Source organism: Pelobates fuscus, chromosome 2 (genome assembly GCF_036172605.1).
Source record: "Pelobates fuscus isolate aPelFus1 chromosome 2, aPelFus1.pri, whole genome shotgun sequence".
Classification (NCBI taxonomy): domain Eukaryota; kingdom Metazoa; phylum Chordata; class Amphibia; order Anura; family Pelobatidae; genus Pelobates; species Pelobates fuscus.
This window is the reverse complement of record NC_086318.1, coordinates 349,947,339-349,969,258: the sequence shown is the minus strand read 5'-3', so window position 1 is coordinate 349,969,258 and position 21,920 is coordinate 349,947,339. Positions and strand designations below refer to the sequence as shown.

Sequence of the window (21,920 nt, the reverse complement as noted above, 5' to 3'; positions counted from 1 at the left end):
TATTGAGAAAGGGAGGTCCTCCCGAAAGCTTGTGACAAAAACTCCTTCCATCATAGGTTTGCCACAGACTCCTGGAGGAGTGTGGAAGCCGGCCTCCTGCCCACCAACTATGGTCCAGGTCTGGAACACCGTTTGGGAGTTACCTTACCCAGCCGCCATTAGTAGTTTTTCCTGGGTGCCCCTGGTTCAACACTTTCCCTTCATGGGAATGGAACCGAACGCTGGCTTTCTGGCGGCAGTTCGCATGAACCAAACCCATGAATAGTCTTCAATGGTACTTAGCCGCGACCGCTATTGAACTAATTTCGGCATGAGGAATTTGTGGGTTTCCGGTCACCTCAGTGGGACTTTAGGCATTAGGTGACCTTGTGGTTCCCGGACAACTTGCTTTGGGGTGTTGAACCACTTTGCAACCCTCCTGGAGAGCGCTTTTTAGAGGGAAGGTGCCTGAGACTAAGGGGAACAAACGTTGACCAGCAAAAGCACCAAATGCCCTGGAACTGTTTTGGGCATAGAACTTTAACACGGTGGCGTTTTCCCTACACGTCATGGATATGAGCATTATTTGGACAACTTGGTCGCTCCGATCAGGGCTATTTAAAGATGTATTATTTGTGGGGCTACTTTATGTTTTTATTAGGTTTTGGGGTACTTTTTATGTTTTTATATTTTTGTTTGGCCCTCTGTTCCTGAGAGATAATTAGCTTACTGGTCTTTAACGCAATTATGTCCCAGGCCCAGAGATTCGTGGGAGGGACTTGTGTTGAATACAGTGGAGACCCCCTGCTGGGGTTTGTGCATAAAAGGCTGAGTTTGGCTCATTAAAATCAGTTGTACTCCCAGAACTATGCATCGTCTAGTTACTGGGAGGGGAAAGGGCTAATCCCTACTCAGCATCTTGTTCCAGCTCGTGGAGGATTCAGTGGGGGAAGTCTTTGTAAGGACTACAGCTCCCAGGACTGTGTGTCGTCCAGTCCCTGAGAGGGAATAGAGCTAGTCCCCTATCCTGTTCCAGGACAGAGGAGCTCCAGAAGGACCCCAGTCAAGCCACGGCGAATGGGGCAGAAGCACTGAGGTTTTCCCTGGTTCCAGCTAGGAAGAGGTCATTGGCAGAACTACCCAGCCGGGGTACAGGGAGCTCCACTACACTTGTCATTACAAAATTCTGTTAGTCCAGTAAAAAAGCTATTACAAGATACAAATTTGATCTGTCATTTTACATCTGCATCACTGGGCTGATAATATATTGGTTGTTAATGTTTTTATTATTGTGAGCTACAGGTACAGAAAATGTACATATTTTATCAAGCAGGGAAAAATCTCATTTTTTTTTTTTTTAAATCTTGCCAACAGGTGTGTGTGTCACTGAAGGTGGTAAGCACATTAGCGCTGGAATGTCTCAGGATAAAATCACATACACAGATCAGGTTTTGAGTCTCGTTTATGAAGATGGAAATGTGTGCAGTGCAAACAGCATTCTGAAGCACAAGAGTGTTTTTAACTTTGTTTGCGGTTCAGACACCATGATGGGCAGCCATCCCGTCCCTGAGTCTTTTGATGAGGAAACCTGCACATGGTACTTTACTTGGCACACACCACTGGTCTGCGAGTACAAGGTACAGCAAACTGAACTTAAGACTGCATTATTCAATAACCACTTCACCAAAAGTCATTGGTTTGTAAACCAGTCAAAAACAAGTTTAGTGGGTAGCACCTCTTATAGATAATAAGGGAATTGGATTGGATTTCAGTAGTGGCAGCCGGTAACTTCCTGTCGCTACTTGTGAGATTTGGCAGCCGATAAGCAGCAAAAAAACATAAACGCCTACAATGCGACGGCAGCAGGTATAGGCTTAATAATAATAATCAATTGGAAACATATGTATGGCATAGGTGATATGAATCAAATTTTTTTTTTTATTTATTATTATTTTTATTTTTTTATATAAAGGATACAATGGTAGTTTCATCAAGTATGCCAGTCATGTTTAGATACAGAGGAAGTCAGAGGATGTGCCAGAGTTGGGATGAGAAATAGACTTGTAGAGTGTGGTATAGTTGTGTCAAGGAGTCGTGCTAAATTAGCCCTCAATGCGAAGATGTGATGAAGGCAAAAAACTGTGAATGGCACCAATGGGTGCTCACAGGGCAGTCGAGTAAAGTAAACTAAAATGAAAGTGATTTTTGATGAAAATTTTCCTTCACACTGCATCAGTTCCAGATGACCAGACCATCCTCAAAAACATTATCTCTTAAACAATAGGTTGTTTTGTTTTTTTTGCAAGAAAGATTCTAGTTTTAACTGGTTTATTTCTAGAACAAATTATTTTGTTGCCTTTCCACTAAGAATTTTGGTGTAAATTTGAGAGCTATGAAATAGACTAGGCATTTCTAAACATGCCATTTTGTTAAAACAAACAAACTAACTTGAATATAAATATAATGGATACCGTAAAAGAAAGCATTTTAGTAGCAACCCAAACATCCCTATCTTTCTTTATTTTGTATTTAGTATTCTGTTGCACCAACAATTTAGTTTGACCATCAGACGTTAATTTGTTGTGTTTTATTAGTTCTCTTGTGGATTCTCATAAAGTTCAGAACCAATTCCGGTTTGCACCATGTTCAGGTCTTTATTTATTTTTCTTTCTCTAATAGACAAAGTGTTCTGTGTGGAATGGCAGCTCTCTTATTGACCTAAGTCCTTTGACCAAGCATGTGGGATATATTAAAGCAGAGGAAAGCGGTACAGAGAAAGACCCGTCTGATTATTACATCAATATATGCGAGCCTTTAAACCAAATTGAAGATGTTAAGTGCCCACCAGGAGCATACGTGTGCATGGATCCGGTTAATGGACAACCGTTTGTAAGTAAAACCTTGTCTTTCTATATAAATTGAAGGGACAATGCATTTCATCACAAATTCTTTTTTTCCTTTTATTTCTTGTTAAGGGTGCAGTAAAAAAATAAATTTATTTATATGTATGTATATATATATATATATATATATATATATATATATATATATATATATATATATATATATATAAAATCAAGGCAATGAACAGTCAAAAAATTGACATTGCAGTAAATAAAATTCACTAAATAAAATGATACAGTAATACAAAATATATCAGTGAAAACCTTAAAGGGCCAGGTACCAGTTGTATGTTTCTCAGAAGTCCTCAATAGATTCTCAGCACATGTTAGGATAAAGAGGGGGAAATAGACCAGACTGAACCGAAAAATGGGAGCAGTGGAGGAAGTCTTGAGAGCTCACAGATGGAAACAAGAATGAGTTCACACCTGTTCACCCACCTTTAGAGAGCAAGGATGGATTTGATTTAATGCAGTATTGATTGTGAATTCAGTCATGGTGATTAACGAGTGTGACACTTCAGATAAGTATGGGTAGATGCTTAGCAATGCAGCTTTGTTTTTTTTGTTTTTTTATTCTTTATTTATTCCAAGACAAGACATCACAAGCAGTACATATACAGCAACATGGGAATATGCATAAACAAGCGTGTACACTTTGATCGTGGCTTTTAATGCAGCTTTGTTTTAACTGTGCACAAAGCAAGGGTACATTTTTTTTTTCCCCCCCCCATAAACATTTCAGATTTATTTTTTCCCTATGTCTGGTTACTAGAAGCCGCCTAAACTTGTCTACAGTTCCATGATTGTGTTACATCGAGTCACTGTGTATCGCAATTTCCCACACTCATACCTGACAATTGCCCATTTATGACAATTGTTATCTTATTGGTTATTGTGTGCACTCATTGGATGACTTTTAACGATAACCATAAAGATTTTATTTGCTTTCTTTCTGTTTAGGACATTGGTCGCACACCTAGTCCTCCTCAAATCAGCGAAGCTTCTTTGAATGTGTTCGTTACTTTGGAAAGTCCAACACCATGTGCCATATATCCACACATGAACTACTCTTCTGTCATCATATTTCGTTGTAAGGTTGGAACCGATCTGGTAAGTACTGAGCACAGCCAGAAAGCACATGTACCAACAAATAATAGCTGCTTTTAATGTAGTTCTAAAAGTTTCCTTAATTTCAAGTGGATACTACTTTCAGTCTAAAATAAATGCAAATCCTAATTTGATGTTCAGTAAAGAGGATTTGCATTTTAATCAACTGGAAATGGGGTGTGTGTGTGTGTGTGTGTGTGTGTGTGTACGCGCGCACGCGGAAAGTAATTTGCATGTTACTCTTCATCTCTTTTGGTCCTGCTTTAGATCCAGAGAGATATAGTCTAGAGCAGGCATAGGCAACCTTCGGAACGGCAGATGTTTTGGACTACCCCTCCCGTGATGCTTTGCCAGCATTATGGGGGATGTAGTCCACAACATTTGGGGTGCCAAAAGTTACCTATTTTTAAGTGGTTGCTTATGGATTACACATTTTATTATACTACTTTCTCGATCTGAAGTTCTATTTTATGTTTTCATTAGGGAAGACCAAGAATTGTACAAACATCTGGCTGCAGTTTTGTGTTTGACTGGGAAACGCCAGTAGTCTGTCCAGATGAAGTCACCAGTTCAGAATGTTCTTTGACTGACCAGCGCCTTAATTACACATTTAGCTTATCAAGCCTTAAAGGAGGTGAATACAAGGTAAGCATGGAAGTCCATAGTGCTAGAAGGCACCACATGGGTCAAATGTGGTAATCTATAGTTGTTCAATAATGTCGTTTTATTTTAATGTCAGAGATGCATTGACAGTATGGTTTCTTTTCTATGACGACTTTCACAAACTTATTTTTAAAAGATGCCTATCAGGAAAAATATTGAATGACTTTCAAGGTTTTTGTGCATATGTAGGGAACGAACGCTGGTGTGAATAATATATATATATATATATTTTTTTTAAATGCAATCTTGTTGTAGAGCACATAAAACACACGTTTTGGATTTTAATATACAGCGGAATTGATGACCTTCATATTTTCTTTTCTGCATAAGATGCTGGCAAGTCAGGTTTATAGTGCTGTTTGCATGTGCAAGTGCTTGGATTCCCTGCCAAATGCAATGTCTTGTAAACACACATGTTGCAAGAAAACAAAAGCAATAGCGAAGAACGTGGTGATTCTGCATACTTGGTTTGAGCTCTTTGACCTAGTGGCTTGATAAAAAGCACCTTGTTGATAGACACGCATGCTCACATTCAAGTTTGTTTTGGTTTTTGTGACCCGTCTGTTATAAGAATGTCCTAATAGCAAGTAAAAGGGATGTTGAAAAAACAGAAGCCACTTTAATGATATTTCCCAGACATCTAATTTACTGATGCTCTACGTGAGACATGAACCAACAAAGTAGCCATGATGATAGCCGACATATTGCTGCGGGTCTGTATTCTGCTGGCAAATGGAGATTTTACAAATTAGCAGCCTGATATGCTTAAACTATAGAATTCCCTCTGCATCCCATGTACAGTAGAAAAATTAGGACTGACTCTCAATAACTAAAATAAGTACACCCAGGGAGTCACCTTTGCATATGTGCTGTAGCGGAGCTCCCTGTACCCCGGCTTGGTACCTCCGCCAAGGACCGCTTCCTAGCTGGAACAGGGGAAAACCTCAGCGGCTTCTGCCCCAGTCACCGTGACTTGACTGGGGTCCTGCTGGAGTCTCTCTGTACTGGAACAGGAAAGGGAACTTGCTCTATTGCCTCCCAGGGACTGGACGACACACAGTCCTGGGAACTCTAGTCCTTACAAGGACTTTCCCCGCCTAATCCTCCAAGAGCTGGAACAACGTGCTAAGCAGTGATTATAGTCCTTCCCCTCCCAGTAACTAGACGACACATAGTTCTGGGAGTACAACTGATTTTAATTATCCAAACTCTGCCTTTTATGCACAGACCCCAGGAAGGGGGTCTCCATTGTATTCAGCACAAGCCCCTCCCTGGAATCTCTGGGCCTGGGACATAATTGCGTTAAAGACCAGTAAGCTAATTATCTCCCAGGAACAGAGAGCCCAACAAAAAACATACAAATACCCCAAAACATCAAATTAACATAAAATAACCCCACAAATAAGACATCTTTAAATAGCCCTGATCTGAGTGCCCAAGTTCTCAGAAAAGTGCTCAGATCCCTGAAGTGTAGGGGAAATGCCACCGTGTTAAGGTTCTGACCAGCCGCACAGGTGGTCCTATGCCCAAAATAGTTCTAGGGCGTTTGGTGCTTTTGACGATCAACTTTCGGGAGCTCCTGTGGCCGCAATAAGTGGTGCTCCGCCTGGCTCTTAGGTAGTGTTTGTTGCCCTTAGTCTCAGGCACCTTCCCTCCAAAAAGCGCTCTCTTGGCGAATTGCAAAGTGGTTCAAAACCACGAACAAAATTGTGCGGGAACTGCACGGTCACCTCATGCTGAAAACTGTTCCATGACATTCGTGGCTAAGTCCCGGTGAGGTGACAGGGAACCCACGAAGTCCTCATGTTGAATTTAGTTCCATAGCAGTCGCGGCTAAGTACCCCTTGGACTATTCGTGGGTATGGTTCATGCAAGCGGCCAGAGAGCCAGCATTCGGTTCCGTTAGTATGAAGGGAAAGTGCAGAACCAGGGGCACCCAGAAAAAGCTGTACGTGGCGACTGATCAGAGTAACTCCCAAATGGTGTCCCAGACCTGGGCAGGAGGCCGGCTTCCACACTCCTCCCAGAGTCCGTGGCAAACGTTCGTGGGAAGGGGCATTTGTCACATGTGCCATTTGCTGGGTCTTCATGGAAAAGAGGCTGAACAGCCTACAAAAATATTGGGTTGGTGAGGATAAAGTAAGCATTCTGGCCTGCTAAAGTGTGCAACTTCCAAACTGCTGTGGAGGACAGGAAAAAGACTGAAGGTCAAGTGACAAGCAGGCCTTCTATATGTTGATGACGATAGTTTGATTCCAAATCAAACTGTCATAATCCACATTTATGTGAAATAATTCTATGTCTACCTGTAGCATTATGTATAAAGGTTCCTGCTGTTCATTTTCCTCTTGGTTAAAGCTTACATCTATTTAACCTTCGCTAACTATTTTGTAATGCTTGATCTTTTTAGACTCAGCCGACTTCTGGCCACGGAACATATTACATTGGTGTATGCTCGGCAGCAAAGACTGTTCCGTCCGCCAAGTGTGATGGAGCTGTATGCCTTGTATCAGGAAAGGATTCCTATTCTTTTGGCAATGTGAAGATGATGAAAATGAACTATCTCCACCAAGAGGAAACTGTAGAATTGCAGTATGCAGGAGGAGATCCCTGCCCACCAGGTATTTATGTTCTCCGAAAGAAAACACAATTTAAAAAAACTCTGAAAATGTAAATATATGTTCTTGATTGAAGTGTTCCATACATTATTTAGATTACTGTACCCTCTATTTGAGCACTCATAGGGATAAAATCCAGTAAGCTCTTTAATCCAGCACCAGGAGAGTCCTCCTCATCTGCCTCCTGTGAAATCATCATTATTGATGACTTGTGTTTAGTCACATGCATTTCATAGGGAAGCACTTTGACAAAAATGCTCCTCCATGAGAAGCATTCTTTTCCTCTTTGGACTATAGTTTAAAAATATTAGCCCTGCAGTAAAATAGTCTGCATCTCAATCCAAGTATTCATCAAAAACTGAATTACAGTCAAATTGTACTTAAACGCTGGAAATGTGGAGCTTAACACCTAATAAATAGGCCATAGGCAAAGTGTTTAAAAAAAAAAAAAATACTAAAAATGGACATTAGCAGGGATTCATAGGACCCCCCCTAATAAGGAGGAGAAAACTTGATTTTAGTTCCCCCATTTCCTCTATCTCCCTTGCGAGTTGAGGGGCTAATCATCAGTAGTGAGTTTTGGACTGCTCACGGAATAATGCTGCTGACACAATGCATCCAAGTAGTGTGCCCTTTTTATTTAAAGTTAGCCTCTCATCTTTTACAATTTGAGTGATGTGAATAGGGGGAACCTGAGGTCCCACCTGGTGTTAGGTGGGTGAGATTAATTCCCCACTGCATGCTTACCCATTCCATTTTAGCAGCGAAGTCACATTTTTTGTTTTAATTTACAGCAGACATATTGTTTAAACCCTCTGAGACTAAAGAATACACAAGGGACACATTTTATGTTTGTATGTAGAGAAAATGTATTGACAAGGTTTCTAATGTTGACCATTATTGGTTCTAATTTCAGTGACTGATAAAGGGGATCTATGTGTCCTTCCATTCAAATACAAGGGAAAGACCGTTAATACATGCATTACGCAAGACCGCGCGGGAGCATGGTGTGCAACAACCTCAGACTATGACAGTGATGGAAAATGGGGCTTTTGTTCTGCTTGTAAGTATCAAAATTACATTTTTAAATCCTATCCATTTTTTTTTGTTTGCTGGGAAAGAAATTAAATCGACCTCACATGCACACGAAGAACTTTGGCATATGTGATCTTTATTAAATGATTTACCTCTGCTTGATATTCCTGACGAATGTTATCTAGATACTACTAAATATAAAACCAAAACAAATAGTTTTTTTTCCCTACATCCATCCAATTTGGTTCTTTCCAGTCTCAAAATGCCCTGCTTCCACTGCCGATTGCTCATGCCCAGTGTCCATGATCCAACATTGACATTCATTTATATAGTGGAATAATTAATACTCCTGATTAAATTGCAGCTGCCTCTAGCAACAAAAGAGGATGTTCATTTAAATCTGCTGTAATGTCAATTACTAAATCTTTAGTAAACCGATAAAACACATGAAAATAAAAATCTATAATAGAATTTATAGAGGTTTTCAATGTTCAGTTCATTGATATCAGTTCCAGAGATGTGACGATTACTTTTACAATATTGGCATTATTAATAATTATTATATAATTATTATTATATGCAATAGTTATTGGATTGGAACCCAAGCTAGTAAATGCTTCTCTTTACAATATTATTTGGGTTTCGCCATGTCTACAAATTGCAACATGGCTCAGTCTTTGTATCTATAAAATAAACCGAGCTGTTTAGTGTTGTATTCTTCAAACTGAATTTCTTTCCCCAGGTTTGACATATTTAAATGATATATATCATTCCAAAAATGTATGCTTTATTTTATTAATAATTTAACCTAAAAAAAAACAAAACCAAAGTACTTTAGTGCATACATTGACTCATATAATTAATCCACAATAAAAGAATCGGTCTGCCCTACTAGTAATCCATCCTGCAGCAATCTAATAATTGGACAATCTTGATTCAAATTGACTCGTCTTTACTAGCAACTTCATTGAAACTCACCGTGGATGAATAGTTTCCTTTATCTTTTCAGGATTATTAAATGATGATTGTTGCCAAAACATTCGTTGTATCGTACGCATGGCTAAAATCTAAACATTCAAAGTTACTTGTTTTAAATCACAAAATCCTTCTCTTCCAGCTACTGAGCAGAGGCAATCTATCATCTTATTTAAATGTGATGAAAGTGCTGACAAAGAAAGTCCTGTACTGTTGAGTGAAACATTGGGCTGTTCGGCTACATTCGAGTGGAAGACCCGAGCAGTTTGTCTCCCAAGAAGGGTGGAGTGCAAGTTTATAGAGCAGCATAAGACCTATGACCTGAGAATGCTTTCTTCATTAACAGGATCCTGGACTTTTACCCATGAAGGCAATGTGTGAGTACAGATGCAAAAGCCTTACCTAAAATGTATTCATTTCCAAAGATCTACCTTTGATTGCTTATGAAATGTTATTCTTAATATGTACCAATTGGAAAATGTACATCTCCAAAGTAATTACGGTTTAATCATTATTAAGAAGTGCACCATTATCTGCCTCCATTTTATGATGTTAGTTTGTCTAAAATTAGGGCCTACATCTTACTAACATAGCCTGCTGGGAGGTAAATTGTCTGAAAACACATGTGCACTCAGAGAGGGATCCGCAAAATAAAGTGTCACTGTCTTTGGTTTTAGATCATTTGCAGTATGACGACTGCTTCGAATTTAAAATCTCTTTTAGTTGTTCAGAAAAAGAAGTTACTAGTTAGTTTTGAGGTATTCAAAGTGAAGACATGCATATGGTACCTGAAATCTATTAAAATCAGGCAGTGTGTTAAAGATTGAAATTATTTCCCCACAGAGATGATGGGAATACTCACAAATGCTTGGAATAAATCTAATATTGTTCTAAAGAAAAATCTATCACAAATCTGGTTTACTTAAATGGTTATGGTAAAAGAAAAGAGAAGAGAAGGGTGCGCCTAAACAACAAATAATATGAAATAATGCTTGTTATAATCTGTTAAAGTCCAAGTAATTCTGCAATAGTCCAGAGTAAAGTAATCCACAGCAGTAAGGGGAGATCTTGGTGGAATAACAGGTAAGATGTGTAGTCACGGGTAAAGGAATATCCAGAGCTTAAATCCAGCTCTGGTTTGGAATGTGTGAAGTGGAATGATCCCCACTCAAGGATATGTAGACAGACTTGGGCTGTGGGGGCTGCAGAGAGCGTTACTTACCTGTCCTGCAGCTCCTGTCAGCTCTCTCCTCCTCCGCGCCGTCCGTTCAGCACCTCGGTCAGCTCCCAGTGTAAGTCTCGCGAGACTTACAGTGTGAGCTGACAGAAGAGCTGACCGGACGGCGCGGAGGAGGAGAGAGCTGACAGGAGCTGCAGGACAGGTAAGTAACGCTCTCTGCAGCCCCCTCTCCCCCCCACTGAACTACTAATGACACTGGACCACCAGGGAGTAAGAGCCCCCCTCCCTGGCCAGCTAGCAAGCAGGGAGGGGGGACGAAAAAATAAATGAAATAATAATAATTAAATAAAAGAGAAGAAGAAGAAATAATAATGAAAAAAAAAATTAAAATAATAATAAATAAAATAATAAAATTGCCCACCCCCCCACCACTGCAACACACACTGCATACATACACACACACACACTGCACTCATACACATACACACACACACACACACTGCACACATACACATACACACACTGCACTCATACACACACACACACACACACACACACACATACACACACACACACACTGCATTCATACACATACACACACACACTGCATTCATACACATACACACACACTGCATTCATACACATACACACACACACACACACACACACTGCACTCATACACATACACACACACTGCACTCATACACATACACACACACTGCATTCATATACACACACTGCATTCATTATACACACACTGCATTCATTATACACACACTGTAAATAAATATTCAATTAATATATTTTTTTTTAGGATCTAATTTTATTTAGAAATTTACCAGTAGCTGCTGCATTTCCCACCCTAGTCTTATACTCGAGTCAATAAGTTTTCCCAGTTTTTTGGGGTAAAATTAGGGGCCTCGGCTTATATTCGGGTCGGCTTATACTCGAGTATATACGGTAAGTCCCCCCTGGTGTGGTGGGGCTGTATAGGAAGGGCTACTATATACCTCATATTTCTCTATATGTAAGTAATCTGTCCCCATTGCAACCACTAAACACACACATGAAAAAAGGAACCTCAGATAAAGATAAGTTTCATCTGGATAGTCATTTGTCATAATCAATTTTTATTTTTGTAAAAATATTTTTTTTATTTTTTGAAAAGTCATTGTACCTGCTCCATACATGTTTGTTTTATTTAAAGAGGAGAGTTGAGACAAAATAATTGCCTTTTTCACAAAGCTCTATTTTCCTATTTGTGTCTACAGTTATTTCCTGAACCTTTGTCAGCGTGTGAACCAGGGCCCATCCGGTTGCACAGGAAGTTCCAGTGTGTGCATGAAAAGCCAGTTAGGAGCCGTTAAGGTCCTGGGTCAGGTGCATACCCAGACTTTTAGTGTGAAAGGTAAACCTGATTTTTAGATGGTCCTGAATAGTAGCATCCTGTTACTTGTACAACCCAATATCTGAATTCTGCTCCTCTATTATTACATATCAGTGTTTGGCTGCAAGATTTCCTCATTTAAAGTCCAAAAAGAGAGAATATTTGAAATGTTAAATTCAGAGCTGCTTAAATGTTCTTCCTGCTATGATATAAAATATTTTTATTTATTTTATTTTTTTATGTGAATTGCTTCTGTACGATTTATTTAGATTAACTGAACGAGTGCTTGGTCCATTCTTTATGGAATTCTTTACTTTAAGGATTCCTAAAAAGTTTTTGCTGATAAGAGTCTTGGAGAACTAGAACCATCTATATACAAATTCCTGAGATCTTTGGCCCTTTCTTTTAGATGCAGCAATGTTTTTGAATTTTTATTTAGGTTCATTTATTAGGATTTTTTTTTTATTTATTTTTTTTAAGTGTATTGAGTTGTAACTTGTGATTTTCATTATTCAACGTTGGATAGACCTCTTCTTTTAATTCTTAAATTAAGACATTGTTTGGCTGACAATTGTCTCAGTGACTGTTTTATCCCACTAATGAATTGGTTTAATGTATTCACCAGATAATAAAATCTATGTGACATATTCCAATGGAGATACATGTGCAAAAGGCAAAAGGCTATCTACCACGCTAGAGTTAACGTGTTCTAAAACTGTTGGTACACCAAGTCTTCAAAGGTGAGTTTAACATCAAGGATAATAAGCTTATATATATATATGGGTGTATATATTATACACATACTGGGTTGAATTTCAGCTCGCCATTGCTAAATCTTTACTCGCTAGTGAAAATTTTGAGAGATCTACATCTCAAAATCTCCACTAGCAATTTTTGAGTCAATATTTAGCCCTAGTGAGTAAAAATTCAACCCTGGTAAGTAAGCTATGGCTTGCGGTGGTGAGTACATTTTAACGCTTTATTAGAAGAACAGGACTTCAAATTGTGAGCCCTGATATATTATACGATATTTTAATTAAAGTTTTCCTTAATTGCTTTAGATTACCATCACCCATTTCAGCACTGAATGTGTTGTTAAAATCACTTGATCCTGCCTTTATTCTAGCTCCTGGTGAATCTCCTCATTGCAGCTTTGATCCTTTTAAAGTCGTCATTACTGATGACTTTATTCAAATCAGGTGTTTCCTACAAAGAAGCATTGGGACACACCAACACAGAAACTATAGTTCAATGTGAGTGAGGCAGGAAATCCTCCTCATTGTCTGTTTGACAGCTGGGAGATTTTACTAAGCAGATTTATAAACCTTTTGATTTCTCAAAGTGTAGTGTCCATTTAAATTTCTGAGTGCAAAAAGCCTTCCCCAAACACTTTCCTAAACTCGTTAATGGCTGTCACGTCCCCCGTGCCTACATACAACGTGGCCGCATCCGATCTCTGCGGTCATGCTGTTAAAATAATAAAAAACTTACCTAAAGCATGTCAGCTTGCCATTCAACACCCTAGTGGAGCAATTCCCGAACGAACGCTGGCCGCTGTGGTCCCTCAAACTATGTAGCCCCGCCTCCGTCCAACAAATATGTCGCTGACGCACATGCACATTTTGGGGGTCAAAGGCTATGTACAACCAATCAGAGCCTTAAGAGGGTTATTTAAAGTCAAAATAGCATTTGGTCAGTGCCCTGTCATGGTTTCCACTAGTTGGTTAACAGAGAGTGAATTCCTATTCGAGTTTATTTTAGTATTTGACCTTGGCTTGTATTTTGACTTTCCCATATTTCTGGTATCCTTGACTTTTGGCTTATTGCCTCGTTGTGTCTCTTTCTGTGTCCCTGACCTCAGATTTTGACCATTCTTTATTTACGTTAAGTCCGGCCATTCTAAGGCCCGGTATACGTTATCCTTGTTCATTGTGTTTTACATAGTTCTGCGTGTTGGATCCTATAGTAATCGTGACAATGGCCTAGTGATAATGCCTATATGAATATAAGTATGTCGACTAGAGGTCTGCCTGATTTTTTTTTTTTGCCAGCAACCCACAACCAAAATGAAACGGTCCCATCTGCGTTTTTGTTGCATTGGTAATGGTTTCTACACATAGTGTCGCACTTGTTGCTTGCTGAAGTGCTTTGTGTGAAGAGTGTGTTCTCTTTTTTTGTTTTTTAAAAGGAGTAGATTTTCTGTGGATATTATTGGCACATTTATTAATGTGACTTCCTGGTTGGGTCACTCAGTGGAGCTAAACTCAAAAGGCAACATTTGCTCAAGACTTTTCATTGATCTGCATTAGGAAGTCTGTAATTGGACAGCCACAGAAAGCCATGATTGGGAAAAGAGCAGGGTTTGCAAAGGCTGCAGACAGCAGATCTGCAGCTTAACTGTGCTTTTTCTTTTAGATAAATGGATTTAGTGAAAACAAATGCAAAAAAATTGAAAAACTCATCCCTACCTTTATTATGTGACAGGAACCTTTAGTCATGTATATATGCACCTTGGTTCAGACAGTGTTTGAAAACAGTCTCTTTAGTGTATAGCGAAACAGGGAAGACCTGTCTGTTTTCAATCTCTTTCTGACCAAAGGCACATGTATATGGCTGAAGAATCCTGTCATATACTAAAGGTTGGGATGAGATTTTCTAATTTGTTTACATTTCGTTGTGACAGTTGCTCTTTAAGCTAAATGGTTGCATTTAATTTGCATACATCATCAGTCAAAATAATCCCCCACAAGGGCAAGCTGCAGACCTCATAGGCAGAGGAGAAAAAACATGGTGGCTCCTGGTTATTGCGATCCAGTGCAAGGAAGAAAAGATAAATATTCATGAATATATATAGAGGCAAGTGGCAAAAGGAGAAGCCTAAGATCTGTTCTCATAGACCAGACTGAGCAGTTGCAGGCATATCCACTAAACCAGTGTTTCCCAACCCAGTCCTCAAGGCACACCTACCAGCCCAGGATTTAAGGATTACCCAGTTTTGTCTAAGGTGTTTTTAGAAAAAAAAAAGAAAAAACACCTTAGACAAAACTGTGTCACCCCTAAATCCTGGACTGGTAGGTGTGCCTTGAGGACTGGGTTAGGAAACACTGCACTAAACAATCCACAAGGGATAGTTAAAAAGGTGTGCAACTCAGACTAACCCTTCAGTGCAGCAATTTGACAGAAAACGTTTCCAGAATAAGATCTTGTAGGCTGCCCAAGACACCTTGAAATGCATTGAAATGGAATGTTTGTGTCCTGTGTTCTAGATACGATGAGGAGCAGTGTGAATATCGCATTATATGGCCAACTCGAGCAGCCTGTGCCATAACTCCTCAAGAGGTTGAGATGGTAGATGGTACGATACGTATGGATAATGGAATGAACATCAGCCTCAGCAATATTTATAATAAGTGAGTAAATCTAAGCCACTTTAATGCTGTTTTCACCCTAGTGGTAGCTGTCATGCTTTCTTTCTTCTGGAATTAATTTATTATTAATAAGTGTATATAGTCTTGTTTAACTTTCATTGACTTCAACATGTGTTTTAAAACATTGTTGAAAAATAAGCAGATTGAACAGATCTCTTATAATTGCCTTCCCTACAGGTCTTACAACGTTACTGGTGATGTTCGATTGGACGGTGCCCAAAATGATAAGTATATGTATCAAATCCAGCTTTCTGGATCTGAAAATGTCCCTTATGCTAAATGTAAAGGAGCCAGTATATGTCAAGTTAAAATGAACGGTGACTTCACCAGGGCTGTCGGTTCTTCAAACAACGTAAAATATTACATTGCAGGTAAGGATCTCCCCTCCCCCTTTGAGTTAATCAAGCCAGTCTAAGTGGGTAGCATTATTTAGGGCTAAATTAAGGTAAATTAATGTACTTTATAGTGAAATATTCAATTGTGTTAATATTCAGCCTCATCAGCTTCCCCAATGAATATAAAGCATTGGGTGATGCTTCTGCTCGTATTGAATAACTCATATTTTTTTTAATATTTTTTTTTTTCCCTCTAGATGATGACTTGGATGCTGTCTTTACTTCCAATTCACAGTGTGGCAAAGATAAATCTAAAAATGCCACCTCCACAGTGTACTTCCAGTGCAGTCCATCTGTTGGTGAAGGACACCCGGAGTTCCTCCATGAAACCACAGATTGCCAGTATTTGTTCTCCTGGGAAACGTCTGTTGTTTGTCCCTTGGTGTAAGTTAAAATAGAATTTCAACATGCTATTTTCCATAGGTTCAATAGTTAACGATATGGTATGCATAGCTTAGTACGTACCATCATAGATCGCTCTGACATCTGGTTTGCATACAAATAAGAGTTAGTTGACCTTAGACATGTCATTACTCATTTTCTGGGACATGGACTGTAATGGTGAGCTGTCCTTCATATATTCACTAGCAAAAGAAATATCAATCTATATTCATTGATAATACATGAAAGTCATGCTTTATTAGTGTTTGTAAAAAGTGTACCACCAATGCCATGACCCAACTCTTGGGCAGGTAATGGAAATAGAGGAAGGTAGTCTCTTGGAAGAGAGAGTGATGGTACACATGGGAAGGACGATAGGAAAGTGAAGAGGGGCCAATAGACATAAGAGAATGGGGGCTGAAAGTAAGCTGAAGTACTCCTATGCTAATGCCATCAACTTGTGATGTTTCTTTGTAACTTGGTACTATCCTTGTGAATGGAGCAGTTTAGTTTTATCAAATGCTTATTGCCCAGTTCTGCTAATCACAAGCAAAAGGACCCATTGTCCAAGGTTTGAATTGTTCTGTTTCAGCTATGTCCTTCTGTACACACTTGCGAAGAGCATTTTTTATTTTATTTTTTATTTAAGGTCTGGCTATTCTCTTTTGATTTTCATTTACAAAACGTATTACTGTATACATTGTTTCTTACATCAGTAAACTCCCAACACTAGCAAACAAAAGAAAATCGAATTCTCAGTCACTAGTCTGGCATTAGAAGACCTAACAAGGGCAAGGTCGCAACTTCTTATGGTCATGTTTAGCAAACCTATCTGTATGCAATACATCATAAATTAAGTTGCACTTTCTGATACACTTACAAGCGAGCATGAGTAAGATTATAACTATGCCAGATGTGACACAAATTACTTAGAAATGGATCATAATTATATTTGTGTACAATTTGAAGCTCATTACTTTCAAAATAAACTTCAGAGCTTTGACACATTGGAAGAGGATTGTTTGACACAGTCTTACTTGGATATGGTTATTCTCTGCATTCAAAGGAAGAGATATGGCTTATGGGAGGACGATAGAGACACGATTGAGCTGAGCTCTGTCACTGATTTCTGAGGAATCCATGAACCCCGAATCAAACATTGTTTTTGTATAGGCTGTGGAAGAGACTAGAATAAAATCAGTTTGGTTTCCGATTTTAATTGCCTTCACATTTCATGTATGGCTGTAGTTTCCATATAATGATGTAGGTTTTAAATGTGTTGCTTTTAACATTCTTTGCAGCCCTAAGGGAGCTGAAAACAATCCTACAGGAACAGATCAGAACTATCAGGGTCTATCAGGACGAAGTCAAGCAGTGGGAGCCATTCTTTGTGTGCTACTTGTAATACTTGTCATTTGTATGGCCGTTCTCCTGCTTTACAAGAAGGAAAGAAGGTAAACCTCCTATGCCTGAGATATTATCGAAAACATTAGAATGCTTGTGATGTCATACAGAACTTGCACCATGCCTAGCTATATGATGGTGTCATGTAAAAATAGCTTAAATAAACAAACAAAAAAAAAACCTCAAAGGTTAATGGCGATATTTATCAAAGTGTTCTGAACAGTGACTGTTCGATTCTGTCATTATTTTGATCATATATATTAAAAGTTCTAAAAGTAATCTGAAAAGCTAAATTTTTGTTCACTGTAAATCAAATGTTTTTGCTGAAATGTACATTACAGAAATCCGATTTAGCAAAGCCGAAAAATGAGAAGTGAAACAGAACAGGTTTATGTCACGAATGAATGTGCACGAATTGGCCAAAAGAGGAAGGATAAATCCGTAGCACTGCAGAAAAAAAAATTACATTTTAAAAAAATTAAAAATTTAATAGATTACTCCAAACTTAGATATACAAGTGTCAGCATCATTTTGATAAATCTCCTCCTTTGTGTCTATAGCATAGCATCTACTGGTCTCTGGTTTATTTGGTTTGTTTTAAAATTCCTTTATCTCAAGCAGATATTGCCTGATTTATTAATCCAAGCACCAAGATAAGTTTTTAATGCTAAAATATGTAAAAAAAAAAAAAAAAAAATGTCTTAATTTGGTTTAACTTGTTTTGTATGTTTTGTTTTTAGGGAAACTGTGATGTACAAGATATCAAACTGCTGTCGAAGAAGCTCTAATGTGTCCTACAAATACAGCAAGGTAATCTTTCAACAAGCAACTTATCATAATCTTATCCAGGATCTCTGATCATGTTTTTGTACTCTTTTGCTATTGGTCGGATACTTCCATCAAAGGACGTCTTAAATGAACACTCCAGGCTGATATTAAGCGTTTTCAGCAAATTTAGCAAGTTCTGTATGAACTTTAAAAAAAATGCATTTTATAAAATTTGTACAAATTCTTTATTAATAAATTTTTCTTTCCAGTTTTTGCTGGCATGCTAAAACTTCAACCAGTTTCTCTGAGAATCATCTCAGTACATCTCAACATTCTAACTATAATGGCATTTCAGTTTACAATGCTCTCTCTGTACTAATTGTAAACTCAAATGCAGGTTATTTGAAATCATATTTGCCTGTGCAGGTGTACCTCGTCTGAACAGCATTTCCGTAGCCTGGTGCACTCACAACACTTGGCTGTGGAAGAATAGGTACCCCATACCAGGCAAATTTGGTTTCTAAGATTAACCTGCATTTTAGTTTGCCATTATTTCCATAGTATTACAAACCAAAATGCAATAAACCCAGTACAACAGACACTCCTTCACACACACACAGACACTGACCCCGTCACATTATGGATCACAGATACAATGAAGGGGCTTAGCTAAGGCGCTTTCGTATATTGCGAAACGCTGCAAAACCTTAAATATGCTAAATATAATATAGTAAAATACCTTAAATAGTTTACTCTAACTTTGAATGTATCTTTATATATACCTTTTGTATATTTATACTCTAATATGAACTTATTGTTTTTCTGTGTAAATATATATTTCTTTTTTTCCCCCTTTTTTTTTTTTTGTATATTGTCTGCAATTTTGAGTCTGTGTCTCTAAGAGACGAGTTTGACATCCACGGTGGGGTATATGGGTCTTGGGTACATAAAGGTGTATGTAACTAGTATGCTTATTCCTATGACCAAGGGCATTTGGGTCTAAAATGTGTTAGGCTTTGGCTCCCCCATGTAGTGCAGTTCCTCATGTCAAGGTTGTTAATACTAATAAAACTGCAATGATTTGCATACTCTGCTGGAGCATGGTGTTTTTGTTTTGTTTTCTTCATCTAGAGACATTAAATATGCTGCCTACAAATATCTAGTAAACCTCAGATCCTAACCGGAAGCACTGTATTGTATAGCTCACTAATTAGGTGAATATTTTCATATATTTTAATATATATTTCTTGCGTCCTCTTTTCACGTAGATTAATACAGAAGAAGAAGCTGATGGCAACGAGACGGAATGGCTCATAGAAGAAGTGTCTATGAACCACACAAAATCACACCATGAAAATGGCAGCATCAGGCATGCCGCACCTGGAACCTTCACATCACTACATGTGGATGACCTTGACAGTGAAGACGAAGTTCTCACCGTACCGGAAGTACGAATTCATTCGGCCAGAATGAAAGAGGCGAATGCTAACCGGTCAAAGAGCCATTTCGGTTCTGGGAGTGATGACAACATGATTGGCATGTCAAACGGTGTTAATCGAAAGACGGGAAAAGGCAGGTCCAACCATAGTAAAAAAGACAGCGGGAACGTAGCTTCTTTTCATGATGACAGTGACGAGGACCTGCTTAACATCTAGAGCTAACCTAATTTCCCTCTCCCTAATTCCTTTGTGCCTAATAAATATACACAAAACGTAAATTAAAAAAGAAAAATATTTCAATGGACAAAGCTAAAGCTACTACAACCAAATATATGTAACAACCAGATGTTTTCCGCAGGGGAGAATGGATTTGTATTTTTTTTTTTTTTTCTTCAATTTTTTTGAACTTTTTGGAAAAAATTATTCTAGGGAATGCAGGGAAAAAGACTTTTAATTTACACTGATATATAGAATTAGCTGGAAGCTCTGTGTAACGCACCCAGCTCTCCTTTTGAAGATTCCATTGGTAGTTTGTTGGAGATGAAAGCATCTTGTTTCTGGGTGTTTCTGTCCTTTGCTACGGGAGCTGGTAACTTCTTGTATTATAGATTGCACTTTGTAATCGGTGAAAATCGGAAAGACTAAAAGCGAGATGAGAGTGCTTCTTGGATCCTCCACCACCAGTGACTAATCCAATGAGTGTAACTGCTGAGATGTTTCCAATATCTCCTTATTTATTCACTTGAACTACAACTCAGGTTGGCTGACTGAACAGCAGCGAGTTTTTCCTGCCAGCAGGGTATTATAAACTCTTTTCACTGACTCAAACAGATCCAAGGCGCCAGGGTGAAATACACTCTTCTCATATTTACAGCTACCTGGGCTTCAAGCTGGCTTGTAATTTAAACATGTGTTGATTTCATAATAATAAGATAAATACAACATGTTGTGTTAAACATCCAAGCATTAAATGAAGAATTATCAAGAGTATTTGTAGTAAATACGCAAGATCATACATGGCCACACAAACACACATTTGCAAGCTGCTACTGTCCTGTGCATGATATCGGACTATAAAATAAAGGTATTGAAATGTACCGAAACAAAGACTTTTCACAATCGAATGAGTATACAAATGAAATTCTAAACCCAATGTTTATCTGAAACCTTTTTCCACAAACCTGAATAGGTTCTGCTGTCTGTCAGACCAGTAAAAGCTGTATGATCTTAAATTGGAATCCAGTCTTTCCCATAGCTTTAATTTGCACATTTGGATGGGTTTTATTAAGCAATCAGTGGGGCTGGTTGCAATATGTTGACGTCTGTTTACTTTAAAACTACTTTTTGTAATCTTGGTTCTGTATATGTTGCATTTGTAATTTTGCGGTTTTTAACTACACGTTCAGTAATAACGCTCATCCATAGAGCTCTGTGTGAGGATCATAAGAAAGACCGTCCATAACGGCTTGTTTGCCAAAAGTTAACCATATCTTTTGTAAAGCAACAGCTAAAGAAAAACAACCAACATTTTGAGGTGATTTTGTTGAGGCCCTATAAATTCTTTAAGTTCAGGAAACCATATATTTAAGCGTAAGAATGGTGTTACATCATGAAACTATTATTTGGAAATGTTTTGGTTCAATAACCTGGTGATACAGTAGTTAATCAAAGCTGTATGACCGATAAACGGAAAGAATTGCAAATTCAATTTGTGCACATGTAAATGAGAAGTGTTGATAAGCCGGGTATATACTTTATTTAATCCATGTCTGCTTTCTAAGCTTAAGTATGCATCAAAATAGTGGTAGGTCTTCAGACAGGATATGAAGAATCTGTACAACGTAAAATCAATAGTTCTCCCCGTTTAAAAATAAATCATAAATGCACATCAAATGAACACACTATTCTGCAATTTAGTCTGAAAATACGAACGCACTATTTGCAACCAAATCACGAAGAACTACATCTACATTGTATTATATGATGATGCAGGTTAGAGAAAGACTATTCACATTTTCAAACCTAAATTTATATTGAGTGATAGACAGTACTAAATCACATTATAGAACCTCCATTATGTTCTAAAGCCAAACATGTGACAAAAGCATTCAAGCATTTTACATTGGACAAAAAACTGTTAAAAATGTAAATGTCTCTACTTTCATGTGAGCTCCTGTTTACTTCACTTAAAGCAAACGTTGTTGTGTGTTTTGCAGTCTCTTATCTCTTTCTTTCTTATATTGTACTGTATGCTTTAA

At 38.3% G+C, this 21,920-nt stretch overlaps 1 protein-coding gene across 1 annotated transcript in view; it reads left to right on the top strand.

The window, feature by feature from the left end:
* The window catches only part of IGF2R (insulin like growth factor 2 receptor), a 110,821-nt gene extending 89,153 nt beyond the window's left edge, over window positions 1-21,668 (top strand). The window contains exons 34-48 of the mRNA XM_063443608.1: window positions 1,354-1,616; window positions 2,659-2,868; window positions 3,843-3,992; window positions 4,473-4,634; window positions 7,063-7,273; window positions 8,187-8,333; window positions 9,423-9,657; window positions 11,732-11,868; window positions 12,473-12,587; window positions 15,114-15,257; window positions 15,453-15,646; window positions 15,868-16,054; window positions 17,353-17,505; window positions 18,196-18,265; window positions 19,492-21,668. Of these exons, the coding sequence (XP_063299678.1) occupies window positions 1,354-1,616; window positions 2,659-2,868; window positions 3,843-3,992; window positions 4,473-4,634; window positions 7,063-7,273; window positions 8,187-8,333; window positions 9,423-9,657; window positions 11,732-11,868; window positions 12,473-12,587; window positions 15,114-15,257; window positions 15,453-15,646; window positions 15,868-16,054; window positions 17,353-17,505; window positions 18,196-18,265; window positions 19,492-19,878 (2,765 nt within the window). The 3' untranslated portion in view covers window positions 19,879-21,668. The remainder of the gene's footprint in view (window positions 1-1,353; window positions 1,617-2,658; window positions 2,869-3,842; window positions 3,993-4,472; window positions 4,635-7,062; window positions 7,274-8,186; window positions 8,334-9,422; window positions 9,658-11,731; window positions 11,869-12,472; window positions 12,588-15,113; window positions 15,258-15,452; window positions 15,647-15,867; window positions 16,055-17,352; window positions 17,506-18,195; window positions 18,266-19,491) is intronic.
* The last annotated feature ends 252 nt before the right edge of the window (window positions 21,669-21,920 follow it).